Here is a 17,990-nt window from a genome sequence, read left to right on the forward strand (position 1 = left end):
GAATCAGAAAAAAAATGTTTGTCTTCAATCACTTAATATATATCAATTAAAAAATTAATTGGTACAATTACTAAGAATATAATATTAATTGCTACTATAAATTTTTGTAATTGATTTTTGTTTTAATTAAAAAAAATTTGTTAAATCAATTAAATTTTTAATTGATTATTTTTTAAAACTCAATTAAGACTTTAATTGGAAAAATTTTCGAGAATTTTTTTTATGATTTTTTTTTTATGAAATCTCAATTAATTCAAAGATTATTTCCTTGATAAAAAATGTGTTTCTTTATTTAAGGAAATTTTTCTTTAATCCAAAGATATATAACTTTAATGGAAGAATGCAAATTTCAAAGACTGCTATCCTAAATTGTAATGAAAACTTTTCTTGTTATTAAAATGTCTTTATTCCCAAATTTGTATGCAACAAAATCTATCATATTAGGCCTATATATTTTTCAGTGTACATATGTAGATGCACATAAACATAAATATGCAAATGTATTTGATACAAAAGAAGAGTGTGAGTATGTGTGTGTGTCTGTGTGTCTGTGTGTATTTATTTGCTTCTAAATTTATTAATGAAAAAGAATGAGGTCATTGGAAATTTGTTCTCAAGAATATTGCAAAATATCGCCAAGCAGCCAATCATAGATTTTTATGTAAACATTAATGCAAATATATATATATACACATATTACTTGGGTATATCAACAATTAATTGTATATCATTTATATTCTTGGCAATCAAAAAACGTGCTGTGAAATGCTGTGAAATATGATTTTATTTCTTGTTCGGAATAGAAATGTAGATATATTAAAATAATCCTTTGTCATGAAAGTATTTAAGATTGTACGTGGTTGATAATTTAAAACAAAAATATAACAAAATTATTCGGACGATACTACACTGCAAGAAAATATTGATCTAATATGAAGTATTGTGCAACCTACACAGAAACAATATCAACAAAATATTTCCAATTAAAAAGTTAATTGAAGCTCAAAACTTTTTCAATTAAAAAATCAATTAATAAATTTTGTCAAAATTTTATTTTTATAGATTTGTTTTTTTTTTTATTTCTATAGAAAATTTTATCAGAAGTTTATTTCTATAGAAAATTTTTGTAAATATTTTATTTCTATAGAAAATTTTGTAAACATTTTATTTCTATAGAAAAATTTGTCAAAATTCAAATTTTATAGAAATTTCGTCAAAATTTTATTTCTACAGAAAATTTTGTCAAAAATTTATTTCTACTGAAAATTTTGTTAAAATTTTATTTTTATAGAAAATTTTGTAAAAATTTTATTTCTATAGAATATTTTTGTCAAAATTTTATTCCTCTAGAAAATTTGATCAAAACTTTATTTCTATAGACATTTTTTTTCTATAGAACCATAGGATAGGGCGTATATAAACTTTGTCATTCCGTTTGTAATACATCGAAATATTGCTCCCCATAAAGTATATATCTTCTGTGTGGTGGTGAAATTCTGAGTCGATCTCAGCATGTCCTTCCGTCCGTCTGTTGAAATCACGCTAACTTCCGAACGAAACAAGCTATCGACTTGAAACTTGGCACAAATAGTTGTTATTGATGTAGGTTAGCTTAGGTTAGGTTAGGTGGCAGCCCGATGTATCAGGCTCACTTAGACTATTCAGTCCATTGTGATATCACATTGGTGAACTTCTCTCTTATCATTGAGTGCTGCCCGATTTCATGTTAAGCTCAATGACAAGGGACCTCCTTTTTATAGCCGAGTCCGAACGGCGTTCCACATTGCAGTGAAACCACTTAGAGGAGCTTTGAAATCCTCAGAAATGTTACCAGCATTACTGAGGTGGGATAATCCACCGCTGAAAAACTTTTTGGTGTTCGGTCGAAGCAGGAATCGAACCCACGACCTTGGGTATGCAAGGCGGGCATGCTAACGATTGCACCACGGTGGCTCCCTATTGATGTAGGTCGGATGGTATTGCAAGTGGGCCATATTGGACCACTTTTACGTATAGCCCCCATATAAACCGACGCTCAGATTTGGCTTGCGGAGCAAAATTCATCCCAACCGGTTGAAGTTTGGTACATGGTGTTAGTATGCAAAAATTGGTCCACATCGGTCCATAATTATATATAGCCCCCATATAAATCGATCCCCAGGTTTGGCTCGCGGAGCCTCTAAGAGAAGCAAATTTCATCCGATCCGACTGAAATTTAGTACACGGTGTAAGTATATGGTATCTAACAACTATGCAATTTTTGGTCCACATCGGTCCATAATTATATGTGGCCACCATATAAACCGATCCCAGATTTGAACTCCGGAGCCCCTTGGAAGAGCAAAATTCACCCGATCCGGTTGAATATTGGTACGTGGTGAAATTTGGTACATTGCGCTAGTATATGGCCGCTAACAACCATGCCAAAATTGATCCATATCGGTCTATAGTTATATATATATAGCCGATCCCCAAAAGTAATCTAGCAAAATTTTATTTCTATAGAAAATGTTGTCAAAATGTTATTACTATAGAAAATTTTGTCAAAATTTTATTACTATACAAAATTTTGTCGAGATTTTATTTTTATAGAAAATCTTGGCAAAATTTTATTTCTATAGAAAATTTTGTCAACATTTTATTTTTATAGAAAATCTTGACAAAATTTTATTTCTATAGAAAATTTTGTCAACATTTTATTACTATACAAAATTTTGTCAAGTTTTTATTTCTATAGAAAATTTTGTCAAAATTTTATTTCTATGGAAAATTTTGTCAGAAGTTTATTTCTATAGAAAATTTTTGTAAATATTTTATTTCTATAGCAAATTTTGTCAAAATTCTAATTTTATAGAAATTTTGTCAAAATTTTATTCCTCTCTCTCTCTCTCTCTCTATATATATATATATATATATATATATATATATATATATATATATATATATATATATATATATATATATATATATATATATATATATATATATATATATATATATATATATATATATATATATATATATATATTATATATATATATATATATATATATATATATATATATATATATATATATATATATATATATATATATATTAGCTTTTTATAATTTTGAAAAACATTTCATGTTTTAAAAAATATCTCAAAAATTTTATTAACGTGATTTGGGTATAAAAATCAATGACCAAACCCAAACCAAAAAATTTTCCTCCTAAACGAAATTTTAGACAAATGAAATTCCCCTTTCCTACAAATTATTTTCATTTAGATCAAATAAAATCGAGAAGCGAGACAATTATTGTCCCTAAATTTTTTTTTATTTGCTTCACGCTAAGTCAAAAGAAAACGTTGCTTGTCTAAAATTTCATTCCTCACAAAAGAAAACTCTTCTTTCAGTACATACAAATACATTCAATGCAAACTAAAGCTAAAAAAAAAACATTTTCCTAAAATTCTCCAAAATTTTAAGAGTGAACTACGGTGTAGTTTAAATGATTTTGTGCCAATGATGTTTTCTTTAATTTTAGTTAATGTTTGCTTATGGAAGGATGGATATAATTTATATAAATTTTCCGACAAATTAAACAATTTTGCACATAAATGTTTACTTTTTTTCTGTGTAGGGAGATCTTATCGACAAAGTTTTAAGTTTTAGATGTATTTTAATGAATCTGTTGCCAATCACAACTTATTCTGTTGGTATCATATCTTGATCTCTCACAATCGTTTTTGTAGTTTTTTTTTACATACAATCGTAGGTTGTTTGTTTTTTTATGTTATTATGGTTTTGCTTCTGGCATCATCATAATTAGCACATTTAGCGCCATGTTTCAGTCAGATTCCACTCACTTTAGTTTGAATATATATACAATGATCAGCAGCCATAACAAATTCTTCTCTTACCTCTTGCTTATTCATCTGCCATCATACATATAGAGCACAATTATTTTAGTCACCAGTCACCCCTGTCATCACGTTGACAACTTGTGCCAAAATGAACAATCAATTGAGAACTCACACAGTGGGCAAATGACTCAAATTATGGCAGTGCTATTTTATTGCCCTCTACACAAAAAAATATTTCTTTTCTCTGTAATAAAATTGTTAAACGAAACCTTTCTAATATTGGAGAAATTTTAACTAAACTATAATAATTCCCATGAACTAAAATAAAGGTAAATTGGCTTGAGTGCCCTAATGGTTTCTCTCTCTTTTTTTTTTTTTTTGAGTGTACATATATTTCATTTTAAATTAAATTATATTAAGCTACAATTAAATTGTAGTTCCATTTTTAGTTATTTTTTATATATAATTTAATTTATTTAAATCTAATTTCATTCACTTAATGGTATAATGGTAAGTATGACAGTTGTACTTACAGAGTATCCCAGGTTCATTCTATGAAAATAAAAATTATATGGATTTGAGTGTACTCAACTTAGAAGATATATTTAGTTTATTTTATTGTTTTTTGTTTTTCACCGAAAAACTATAAAAGCTTTGCCAAGATATAAAAAAAAAAATATATATATACATACATAAATAATTTGTAGTACAAAACGTGTTTTTCAATATTCACTTTAAACGTTGGGTCTATTTCATGTGATAAAAACGTGCTTGCTTATATGAATCTTATTCATTTTTCATTCATTGTGGTTTTCTCTTTGTTGTTAAGCGTAGTCAATTTAAACAAACTATGAGTCAGAATATATTTTTTAAATGTTATAAAAAAACATGCCTGTATTTATAGTTTTGAGGAGTTTCGTACTCTCATAGAAAAAAGGCTGTCAAAACCCCATAGTCTGGGTCTACTATTATAGTTTTGTACTCTATAGTCTAGCGAATAACAATTAGTAAAATGTCACCTCAAGTATGTTAAAGTATCACAAATAGTTTTTTTTTTGTATATTCCAGCCCTATTTGTTTGCTATTTCAGCAAGCAATGACTGATTTCTCTTTTTCAGCAGAGTTTTTGCTGTTTTAACATATTTTTTACTGTGTCTATTAACCAATTTCTTTGGGAACAATATGTATGTGTGTATGCTATTTGCTTTTTTGCCTGTTGCTTGTTTAGTACTTGAAAACTTAGGTATCGACTATCGATAACAGTGTCATACTAGTGTGAAATAACTTTTTATAAAAAGTTTTCCCAAATCGCTATTGGCATTACCCAATTGATTATGAACTACCCATAAACGGTGTTATCGATTAATTTTTACTTGCGAAAAGAGGATGGAAATATGAATTTTTCGCAGGAGCTACATACAGGAATTTTTCATTTTATTATTATATCAATGTAATGTACCTGATGTGTTACACGGTATTATCGATATATCGTTTAATTGTTACTTGCGAAAAGAGGATGGAAATATGAATTTTTCGCAAGAGCTGCTTACAGGACTTTTCCATGTACCTGATGTGTTACACGGCATTATCAATATAGTGATCATTTTTATACCGGAAACGGGAAGAAAATGTTAGAGGAATTGCTATTTTCTTTTTATAGTACTTGAAAACTTAGGTATCGACTATCGATCATACTAGTGTGAAATAACTTTTTTTAAAGTTTTCAAAAACCGTTATGGACATTACCCAATTGATTATGAACTACCCATAAACGGCGTTATCGATTAATAATTACTTGCGAAAACAGAATGGAAAAATGAATTTTTCGCAGGAGCAGCATACAGGAATTTTCCATTTTATTATTATATCAAGGTAATGTACCTGATGTGTTACACGGTATTATCGATATAGAGACATTTTTTTAAACACGAAGGAAATGTTAAAGGAATTCTACGATTTCACTTTATTATATTAATGGCATGTATCTGAAGTGACCAATTTGTTAATGACCGATAAGACAGTTTCGTCATTCCCCAAAAAAGACATCACAAGTTTTACTAAGGAAAATTTCGTGAGGATTTTCCCTTGAAAAATCTTCACGATGAATTTATTATGGTTAGCGGAAATTTCATTAAAGGTACATACCGGGCTTAATAAACTGTATTACCGTAAAGTAGATTCAAACTTAGCAACACGTAAAAGGTACACAGGTGCTGCATGCAGACTTTTAAGGAAAAATAAAATTAATATTTTAGACGTATGTCAACAAATTATTTACTAGCCGATAATGCAGTGTAATATTGTGCAAAATACATTTCTAGTTCTACTACAGAAAATTCCGTTTTGTTGGTCTTGAAAAATTCCCGATGCATGTAACTGATGTGTTACACTGTTTTATTGATTTTGTGGCAATTTTAATACCAGAAACGGGAAGAAAATATTACAGGAATTCTACGAATCCATTTTATTATTATATTAATGACATCTGCCTGATGTGACAAATTCTTTAACTGCCGATAAGACAGTTTCACGTTGTGTTTCTAATAAGACGAAATATATTCGTCATTCTCATAAAAGGCATCACAAGTTATTACTAAGGAAAATTCCGTGTGGGTTATCCCTTGAACAAACCCTTATGCATCACGATAATGCCGTATTGGTGAGAAAACATTATTTTCCTATTAAACAGTCGTTAGTAACGCATTACGGAATTTTCCTTAGCAAAATACCAATGTACTTATTATGGGTAGTGGAAATTTCATTACAAGTACATACCGTGCTTAAGAAACTGTATTATCATCAAGTTGAATCTACTTGATGATAATACAGTTTTACACAGAAAAAAATTTCACGAAATTTTTTCCAATTAAAGTCTTAATTGAGATTTAAAAAATATTTAATTAAAATTTTAATTGATTCAACAAATGTTTTAATTGAAGCAAAAATCAATCACAAAAAAATTGATAATATCAATTAATTTTTTAATTGACTTTCAATTAAGTTTTTAATTGACTTTCAATTAATTTTTTAGTTGATACTATTATTTCTGTGATTGAAGACATTTCAATTAAAAAACTAATTGGATCAATTTCGTGATTGAATCAGAAATTTTTTTTTGTGTATAGCAATACGCAGGTGCTGCCTGAGAAAAATAAAATTAAGATTCCATTTTAAATTTATGTCAATGAAATATTCCTAGCCTAACAAATTCGTTACCGGCTGATAATGCAGTTTGGTCTTGTGCAATACATTTCTAGTTCTATTACAGATAATTCCGTAATGAGTTGTTATCAATTATATCGATTTGTAGGTCTTGAAAAAAGCATGATAGTTACGTGCCGATAACACAGTTTTGTAATGTTTATGTAAACCATCGATAAAATACCTCACGGAATTTTCGTTAGCAAAAATACCAATACATTCGTTATAGATAGCGGAAATTTCGTTAGAGATAAATACCGGTCTTAAGAAATACCCGATGACCATATTATCGACAACCATAAGGGATTGTTTTACTTTATGTATATAGAGTCCGTTCTATCAGTATGAAATATTCAGTTGGTTTTGTTAGTGAAACATACTAATACTTAACACCGATGTTATCGACATTACAACAAATGTTTTCAAAACTTTTACTTTTTAGTGGGAGTTAATGGAAATCAAAAGCTAGATAACAAAAATTATTATATTATGTCTGTATACACTATACATTTGTATAATCTCTTCCATTGTACAAGGAAAACAAATTTAATACTTAACCTTTGATATTTACACATTTCTTATGTTATGAATTCCTTTTTGTTTTCTTTTTTGCTTTTAGTAATTTTGTGAAAATTTTTTGAATTTTACAAAAATGCGGGTATGTTTTGCATTTGACTTTTATACAAAAGACAACAACATAAATATTAAATACTCCTTGCAGCTTTATGATTTTCGTTTTTATTTTTATTTATTTTCCTTTCCAAAACGACGAGATGTCCGTATTTTGTGTGGCATGGTCGATTGAAATATGTTTACTATGTTAGCACTCCTTGGTGATCCAAGATGACCAATAGTCAATCACAAATTTCGTATTGAATTGAGACATTCCGGAGTGATACACCCCCTATGGACCTGGTGTCAAACTGAGCCCTGAGGGTATATGAGCCCCGATGCCTAATACGAATGCTGTTTGTTTCTTTTGTGAATGATGAACATTTTCTGTATAAGAACACATACATACATATATACATATTTAATAATATAAATAAATCGACAATGTACATATATGCAAATAAACATATAAACTAAAGCATTATGTCTTTTCTTTATTTCTCTTTTCTTCCATAAACCATCATTGAACCAAATCGAAACATAATGATATGATGAATTACCATATTGCAGTGATGCAGCCGTATCCAGTTTTCCATATTGTACAGAATCTAGTTTAAATTTCTCCACAAATGCCACAGGATATAGTGAAGATGATGCTGAATATGCCACCGGAAGGCGTAATAAAACATCGAGGGTAACTATTAACTAATGTTTAAGAAGTCAAGGATTACGATTAAGAAGTAAAATAAAATTTGAGTTTTGGTTTTAAATATTCCATCATTTGTACTATATAAGGGTTTTTTTTGCGTTGCCACGATTTTTTTTTTTCAAATTTCCCGAGATCTCGCTGAAAGTAAAACTCTCTTTGGTATGGTATCAATTTTAGAAAAATCAACAGAGAGAATAAAAATACAAGAGAACGAAACTGTGAAGCGAAACTGCGTCAGTAGGTGGCAGTCATGAGGAAAATTTCTCTAATATCATGCAGTTTTTGTCAGCGCTTCTCTCAAATATCATACAATTTGCGTCGGCGTCACCCAGTTCAGTTCTCTGCCGACTTTACGAAACGTAAAGAAAATAGGATTTAAAACCTACTTTGTTGTAACAAATGTTCTTTTTTATAAATGTTATCATTCCATTGAATTTTTTGCCGGACAATTTGAAATTATAACTGCCGATGCCTTTATAAACAATTTATAAAAACAGCGCTTCGACCGCAACGTCGGTAATACCAAAGCTGCAGGCATTGTGCGACATCTATACGGTTGACATTTGTTGTTTTTGTACACTCATAGAAAAAATCGTGCACGGCGTGCTCATTTCAAAACGATTCGTTCATGAAAGTGAATCAACACACATGTGGTGTCAAACTGAGAACAGGCGGTGTCAATCTGACAACGATAAAATGACACCATGCGTTGTCAAAACAACAACCAGTGTTCATGATCTGAAAACGTTATGGTTACGACTTTATAAACAAAATTAAAAAAAGATTTCCGCTGGCGTGACTCGAACCTGTGTTTTCTGCACCATACGTGTTAACAGTCGCATTAGCACATTGCACCACCGAGGGAGTTGCCATAATAGCGTCTAAATATTATTTTAAGACATTTCATGGCCCAAGAAAAACGAATGCCGTTCATGAAATCGTGAACGCCCGTGGACGAAATTGTGAACATTCTGTTTTGATTTTTTGTGAACGTTTCCGTTTCATTTTGTCACCGTCCGTTCACGACTATGGAAAGTAATTTTTTCTATCAGTGTAGAAGAGAAATTTTCGTCCTCTTGTATTTTTATTCTCTCTGAAACCAAAGCAAAAGAGTCTATATGTGAGTGAGTGCATGTGTGATTATCCAAATCAGAACCAAATATTTTCGAATAACAGAAATTTTACAATCACATGGTTTCAAAGGACTAGCAAAGGCATGCCTCGTGATGTGAGGCGAATGTTCACCCTTCTGAACCCAGCAATTGAAATATTGGGTTCAGAAGTAACTGTTCAAATACCTGGAGATACCAGATCCTAGTTCGCAAGGGCATGCCTCGTGATGTGAGGCGGATGTCCACAATTCGGGCAAACACCATGAATGCTGGGTTCATAAATTAGAGGCAAATGGAGATACCGGATCTTAGTTGGGATAGTACCGACCTGATCTCTCTAGGCTGCCGTCTCTCGTCATCGCTCCAGCACAACGCTGTACTGGTAGGACAGTACAGACAGAAGGCAATATCTACGCCTTCTGAACCGGTGCCGTGTGTGTGTGACCTCCGATGTCACCCTTATTCGCTCATCACTTTCATCACCGATCTTATGACTAATGAGATGTTGGTCTTTTCTGAAGTCCAGCATCATGGGCTTGGCTCGTTCAGATCATGAATGTGGCATTGTTTGGGTAGTTTGCCCTCTGCACTTTAGCAGGTGCTGGTGAACCGTAAGCATGTTGGACTCATGCGGCAGATTCTGTTCTGGTATTCTGCACCGTTTGTAAAATACGAGGGTTAGACATTTAAGGTTCTACAACCAGTTCGCGAAAGCGAGCTGACTCTACTTGATGAGTCCAGATTGAAGTAGGTATCAAATCTGTTGTGATGCAAGACGAACGTCCACAATTCGGGCAAACACCTTGAATTGCAGGGCTCAGAAGTTAGAGATAACTGGAGATGTCGGATTTTAGTTGAGACAGCACCGTCTCTCATTATCGCTGACAGGTGGTAGTCGTCCACCCAGCACAACTCTGTACTGGTAGGATAATTAGGTGCTGCCTTCTGAACCGCTGGCGTTTGTGCGAACTCCAATGTCACTCTTATTCCCTCTTCATTGTCATCGCCGATCTGGTAATTGAATGTTGGACGTCCAGCAGCATGGGCTTGGCTCGTTCAGATGGTGCTATCGCGCATGTGGCATTGTTTGGTTGGTTTTTCCCTCTAGACTTTATCTGGTACTGTTGGATGAGGATGTTTCAGTGTTGGACTCAATCTGTAGATGCTGTTCTGGTGTCTTGGAGTGATATGCAGTGACAATCCGTAGCGAAGTATTCTTCACCGTTTGTAAAATACGATGGTTATAGATTAGAATCGTAAATGTTCGCAAAAGCGAGCTGCCTCTACTTGATGAGTCCAGATTGAAGTAGGTGTCCAATCTGTTGGTTTCGCACGACAAGCAAGAGCATACCTCGTGATGTAAGGCGAATGTCCACAATTCAAGCAAACATCTTGAATTGGTGTGCTTAGAAGTTAGAGGTAACTGGATATGTCTGATTTTAGTTGAGACAGCACCCACCTTGAGTCTCTAGGCATCCGTCTCTCGTTATCGCTGAAAGCTGGTGGTCTTCCACTCAGTATAACCCCGTACTGGTATGATAGTTAGAAAGATATTGTCTTCTGAATCGCTACCGTATGTGCGACCTCCAATGACTCCCTTATTCCCTCATCATTATCATAGCCGATCCTGAGATTAATTGAATGTTCGGATATTCTTAAATCAAGCCGCATAGGCTTGGCTCGTTCAGATGTAGCCCTCATACATGTGGCATGGTTTGGATTGTTTTCGCCTCTGCACTTTTTGAGTTGCTTGTTATTGAAAAGGTTTTTGTGTTCTAGCATTTTGGGAATCATGCTGCAGATGCTGTTCTGGTGATTTGGAGAGATATCGAGTGACAATTCGCAGCACAGTATTCTGCACTGCTCTAAGATTTCTCCATTGGGTATCGCTTAACGCTGGAAGCCCATACGGGGGTCACATAATCGATAAGGGGACGACCAATAGACTCATAGGTCTTTTGAATCGTCTGATTATCTTTACCACAAGTGTTACCAACCAATGTCTTCAGGATCTTGTTTCTACGCCCAACGTTTTTAGCAACCATTTCCGCTATCTTTCCAAAGAGACTATCAAAAATCATGCCATGAACCCTGGGGTTATTGCATGTGGGGATGCTCTGTCCACGAATTTTTCCATAGATTTAGGGGCAGAAAGATTCAAATACCTGCTGGCAAAGAAATGAGGAACGTCGCCATTTATCTTAACCTTATGTTCCTTGTTGTATCTACTTGTCTCTACTTGTTAGAATCATCGGGGTGGTAGTATAGGGGGGCTAAGCCCATTCCAGAAATAGTTTAGTCATTAAATTTTAGAATCAGTTAAGATTTTGGTCATGAATTATGGCCAACAAAGCCATCACACGCTGAATGTGGCTCTAGGGTATTTTTCCATTCCCACTGAAGCGTCGTCTTGTTGTTGTTCTAGTAAGAGTGTGTTGTGCTTTCATCCATTTTGTTTTGCGCTTTGGTACATCAGCTTGTATCCAGATCAAGGAACCCTGGGACTAAAATGGGACGCGTCCAGAGTGATCTGCTGTTAAGTTGGATAGGTTTGGCTGGCCCAGCGAAAAGTTGACACGCGTGGCCCTTAGTTGCATATGAGACGCACGTCAACTACGCTGTTATCCTTCATTTATAGGTAGAAATTGATCTTAGTTAGACCATAACTGCCCTGGTCTGCCGTGGAAGGTCTTTTTGCTTCGGTGCACTGGGCGGTGGTCAAACTCCGAGAACAGGAACTTGTCACTTCTTACCGCTTCTGTTACAGTATCCTCATGAATCCTGTTCTGGTATGCTGAATGATCGAGAGGCTTGTTACGCTCGACCTAGCGCTCTAGAGGGTGAAGATGGACTTCTACACCATCTTGCGTTTTCCAAGATGGTGGTGGTGGTGGCTACTGCGATAACATCCCAAGAGATACTGCTTTGACTTGTAATTGTGTCTACACCCAGGGATGATCTTTATCTCCGCGTAAAGATGATCCAAAGGAGTACCGCGGAGACACACTGAGGCAGTTTTAAGGGTAGTGTTCTTACAGGTCTTTATGATATTCCACAATGTGTCACTTGTCTGAGGTGTCCATACTGGCCCTGCATAGCTTACCACTGACCGGTCAATTGCCTTATATGTAGTCAATAAAGTTTCTTTGTGCGTCCCCAAGTGCTGCCAGCAGATGGCTTGAAAAGGCTGTCGAATGTAACCCCAAGAATCCTGGGGTTAGGTTAGGTTATGTGGCAGCCCGATGTATCAGGCTCACTTAGACTATTCAGTTCATTGTGATACCACATTGGTGAACTTCTCTCTTATCACTGAGTGCTGTCCGATTCCATGTTAAGCTCAATGACAAGGGACCTCCTTTTTATAGCCGAGTCCGAAAGGCGTTCCACATTCCAGTGAAACCACTTAGAGAAGCTTTGAAACCCTCAGAAATGTCACTAGCTATACTGAGGTGGGATAATCCACCGCTGAAAAACTTTTTGGTGTTCGGTCGTAGCAGGAATCGAACCCACGACCTTGTGTATGCAAGGCGGGCATGCTAACCATTGCACCACGGTGGCTCCTGGGGTAGTTTGTATTCGGAATTATCTTGTCATCGACTCGGACATTCAACTGCCCGCGTACTTCTGCCATGTAGTGAATGGTAAGGCTAAGAATTTGGCAGCGGATATCGTCAAATTTCTGGCAGTAACAATGTGGTATTTTTAGTGTCAACCTAACTTTCAAAAATGTCCCAGATGGAAAAGTCCAACGGATTGAGATACGTAGATTTTAGTAGTCATTGTGTAAGACGCATCTCCTAACTCTAGAAAACGCCGTCATTGAAAAGTTTATGGACTTTTGGTCAAGGAGAAAAACTTTGTATCAGAGAAATGCATCTTCTATGCAAAGCAAAATTCGCATACTTATTTTAAGGACCTGAAATTTGTGTACTCACAACTATATTTTTTTTCAGTTTAATATATAATTTTATCCTATTGATGACCACTACCCGTCCTCACATTTCCAGAAGTTTACAATAATCGATCTTTCTAACCCTTTCAGCAAGATCCACTGTCACATCGGATTATTGAAAAACGTAGAAGGGATCGGATGAATTCATGTTTGGCCGATTTGTCACGACTTATCCCACCACAATATCAACGTAAAGGTCGTGGACGCATTGAGAAAACAGAAATCATTGAAATGGCCATCAGACACTTAAAGCATCTGCAAAGTGAATGTATGCAAAAAGAAAATGACTATCGTATGGGCTACACGGATTGTATGAAGGAAGCAGCCAAATTTCTCTATGACAGTCAAATGCAAGAATTCTGTTATCGGCTTTTGGCACGTTTACAGGAACATTGCGAGGAGGTTATGAAAAGTAAGTAGAATGTCAGAGGCTCTGATTGATATGAAGAATATAACGAAGTTTCTCTTCCTCTCTCTCTCTTCCAGATGATTGTTTTCGTAGTCGTGGATGCCATGCAACTGCTGATAATATTAGTGCTTCTAGTGGTAGTCCTCATCAGACATTTCATGCGGTACCCCCACTATGTCAATTGCGTGATATGTTGGCCACGACATCAGATATAGAGCACAGTAATGATCACAATGATGTCAAAGATCTCAGTTTCCGCAATCATTTAAATCAATTACAGCGTAATTGTACATCAGCCATCCATATGGATAGTAACACTAACGAGGCACATCACAATAGCAGTGCGGGTAATGGAAATGGTAACACCACCAATGCATCTACTACCAGTAGCACAGCCACCGCCGGTGGTCTTACCAATAACATTAGCCTACCAAATGTTGCTAGTAATTCTACAACATCCTCTACAGGATCGGTAATCACTTCAAATAATGCCACTAGTTCCACGGGACCAGCGGGGAAGGGTATCAATGTAGCCAGTAGTTCGTCTAGCCAACAACAGCAACAACAACCGCATCAGGCACCGGTTATCACATCTACGGCACCATCATCTCTACATCACCACACCGATTCTAGTAACCATGACTTTGATTCATCACGTGAACCTATCTTACACACAGACACCTCAAACATGCATTCTCCTCCGCCCCGGGATACTCTACTCGGTCATGGACATAATCTGCATCATCATCACCATCACTCGAACCACCATTTAGCGCATCATCACCAGGATAGTTTGCTGCAAGGTCGTCTACGTAATTTCTCCGAATCTTCTCATGATATTGAGCACAACAATAACTACAAGTACAAAAATCACATAAAGGAACGTTTCAATCATGAGTTACACGATGAGGAAACCTCAAGTGAACACTGTCCCGCCCCACCATTATTGCAAAATGAGAATTTGCATGCCCATTCCGACCATTCTAAGGATGGTACAGAACCCGAAATTGCCCCTATTATGGCTAAGAAGCGTAAAATGGCGGCCGAAGCAGCCAATACCCATTGTGAGAATACAGTGGATGAGGCAGACATTAGAATACCGGCCAGTACAACGCAGGGCTCAAATAATACAGTGGCTTTGTTGCCATCGGCCATTCGAGAAGAGAAGCCATTTACTCCATTTAGTGAAATTAAAACAGAAATACCCACAACAGCAACAGCGTCCACAATAAAGAGTAGCATAAGTGCTCCAACCAGTACCACCGCCCCACTGCCAACACGCAGCTTTGCTGTACCCATATTTGCCCTGCATAGCCATGGCACCTACTATGTTCCCCTTAATGTTGACTACAATGTTTTGATACCTTTCCTTAATGGCATAGATTTGTTGGAGAAGAATTTCACCAATATGCCCGTGGTACATCCCATTAATATCAATGTTAATTTTATGCCCTCCTCAACATCGGCTAGCCTTTTGGCAGCTGCAGCGGCTGTAGTGGCCAGTAAACAACAACAACACCCACCGGTTTTAAATGGCTCCTCTGTGTCAGCAGCAGTGGCCAAGGCTAAATTGGAGGCCATCACAAATGCCACAAATGGTTGGTAAAACTAAAGCTACAAAATATCGAATTATTCCTAGAATTTATACAAAGAAAAATACGAAATGTAATTTGATTTCATGTTTTCGTTATCCAAGGAATTGTGGAACAACTACGTTGTATTATGTAATTTACCTTGAAGTGAACGAACTTGAAAACAACCAACCGCATACACTGACAAGATGCATACATGCACCCAACTAAATTCGAGATATGTACTAAATATGTTTTAAGCATATACAATAATATGTACATAGAAGTATGTATGTGTGTGTGTGCATGCCAATATTGGTGTATATGGAACAACTACCTCAGACTTCTGTGAAAAATAATCATATAATGGTTTTATAGCTAGAATCTAAAGGTATACCAACAAAAAGCTCTAATAGAATAACACACAAAACCAATCAAATCCTTTTCATATACATTGTTTTCTTTTCGTGGTGAAATAATCCTGATGATCCCGTATTTGTTTTCAATTTAAAGAGCAGGTTTCTCAATCTCCAACCATGGTTAGAAAATGTCTTGTATTCGAATTTCGGTTTTATTAATTACCATATACAGCAAAACGTTTAAAACTTGGACACACTTAAAACGGGTCACAACTCAAAAATAAACAATTGTCCGAAATTGTCCACAAATAAAACTAACCCCCCCTATAGCTAGACAACTCCCAAATTTTGAACAACATTTAGGCGACTGTAGGTGTCCACTTCTGAGGGGTTTCACTGTAGATGACAGTGAGAAAACTAATGGTGTTTTCTTTTCTGAAAAAAGTGCTTTGCCTTCATTTTGTCTGTACAGAATGCGCATTTTTAAAATGTTACCAGCAACCTAAAAAAATGCAATCATTTCAGCGGGCAGAAAAGAATTCAAGGAAGGAAACAGGGCAATCGCAGCACTCTCGTTTGTTGGCAGTGCTGAAAATGCCCGTAATTTGCCCCTATGCGTGGCGATATTTTCACAACATAATTCGAAGCCTTTTCGCACTTTTGCCTGTTTTTTTTAGAAAAGAACCTAAAAAGTACATTTTCCGGGCAAAATGCAAAAAAAGTGCGCATTTTTTACAAGAAAAGAAAACGCCATAAGTATTTAAATTTGTCGCAATATTCTAGTCGCTTGTTGCGTATGATTTATATTAAAAATGGCTACAAACGAACCATGTGACGTATGAGTAATAGACACCTTAGAGAACATGGGATAGTAAAGATCGTATACGTAACGCGAACACGGTTGCCACAGTTAGTAGAATAATACCAAAAAATTGTAGATTTTTTACTATTTGGTAGATTGGTAGAATTCTCGATGTTTTGGCGGATTTTGCAAAATATTCCTGCCCACATAAGAGGCATTTCACAAATTTGTAATAGCAATAAAATTTCGAGAAAATTTTCTATAGAAATAAAATTTTAACAAAATTTGCTATAGAAATAAAATTTTGACTAAATTTTCTACAGAAATAAAATTTCGAGAAAATTTTCTATAGAACTAAAATTTTTTTACAAAATATTCAATACAAATAAAATTTTGACAAAATTTTCTATAGAACTAAAATTTTGACTAAATTTTCTATAGAACTAAAATTTGTTTACAAAATATTTTATACAAATACAATTTTGACACAATTTTCTAAAGAAAATTTTCTATAGAAATAAAATTTCGAGAAAGTTTTCTATAGAAATAAAATTTTAACAAAATTTTCTATAGAAATAAAATTTTGACAAAATTTTCTATAAAAATAAAATTTTGACAAAATTTTCTATAGAAATAAAAATTTGACAAAATTCTCTATAGAAAAAATTTTAATAATATGCCTACATATTTTTTCGTGCGAAAAATCCAGGGTTGTATAAACGTGTGTTTAAAAATGCTAAACACATTTATTCCACACTTACGTTCTTTTTTAACAAAATTTTAACAAAATTATCTATAGAAATAAAATTTTAAAAAAATTTGCTATAAAAATAAAATTTTGACTAAATTTTCTACAGAACTAAAATGTTTTGCCAAAATATTCTATAGAAATAAAATTTTGACAAACTTTTCTATAGAAATAAAATTTTAAAAAAATTTTCTATAGAAATAAAATGTTGACAAAATTCTTTATAAAAATAAAATTTTGACAAAAATAGAAATAGAAATAAAATTTCGAGAAAATTTTCTATAGAAATAAAATTTTAACAAATTTTGCTATAAAAATAAAATTTTGAGTAAATTTTTTACATTGTTGTTGTTTTTTATTTCAGCTTAAAACCATACATTGACTAAACTACAAGAGTAGCTTAACCAACAGAGGAAAAGAATGTTTGTCAAATTTATTTGGGCAAAGCCCTATAGAAATAAATATAGAAATAAATACAGAAATAAAATTTGGAGAAAATTTTCTATAGAAATAAAATTTTAACAAAATTTTTATATAAAAATAAAATATTGACTAAATTTTTTAGAACTAAAATTTTTTTACAAAATGTTCTATACAAATAAAAATTTTCTATAGAAATAAAATTTTCACCAAATTTTCTAAAGAAATAAAATTTTGACAAAATTTTC

At 33.9% G+C, this 17,990-nt stretch overlaps 1 protein-coding gene across 2 annotated transcripts in view; it reads left to right on the forward strand.

Annotated features, from left to right (window-relative positions):
- cwo (transcription factor cwo) overlaps positions 1-16,888 on the forward strand; it is an 80,473-nt gene extending 63,585 nt beyond the window's left edge. For both annotated transcript variants that reach the window (XM_075292210.1, XM_075292211.1), the window contains exons 3-5: positions 8,231-8,354; positions 13,524-13,845; positions 13,920-16,888. In XM_075292210.1, the coding sequence (XP_075148325.1) occupies positions 8,231-8,354; positions 13,524-13,845; positions 13,920-15,448 (1,975 nt within the window). In that variant the 3' untranslated portion in view covers positions 15,449-16,888. The remainder of the gene's footprint in view (positions 1-8,230; positions 8,355-13,523; positions 13,846-13,919) is intronic.
- Positions 16,889-17,990: the final 1,102 nt, after the last annotated feature.

The sequence above is a fragment of the Haematobia irritans genome, chromosome 1 (genome assembly GCF_050003625.1).
Source record: "Haematobia irritans isolate KBUSLIRL chromosome 1, ASM5000362v1, whole genome shotgun sequence".
NCBI lineage: Eukaryota > Metazoa > Arthropoda > Insecta > Diptera > Muscidae > Haematobia > Haematobia irritans.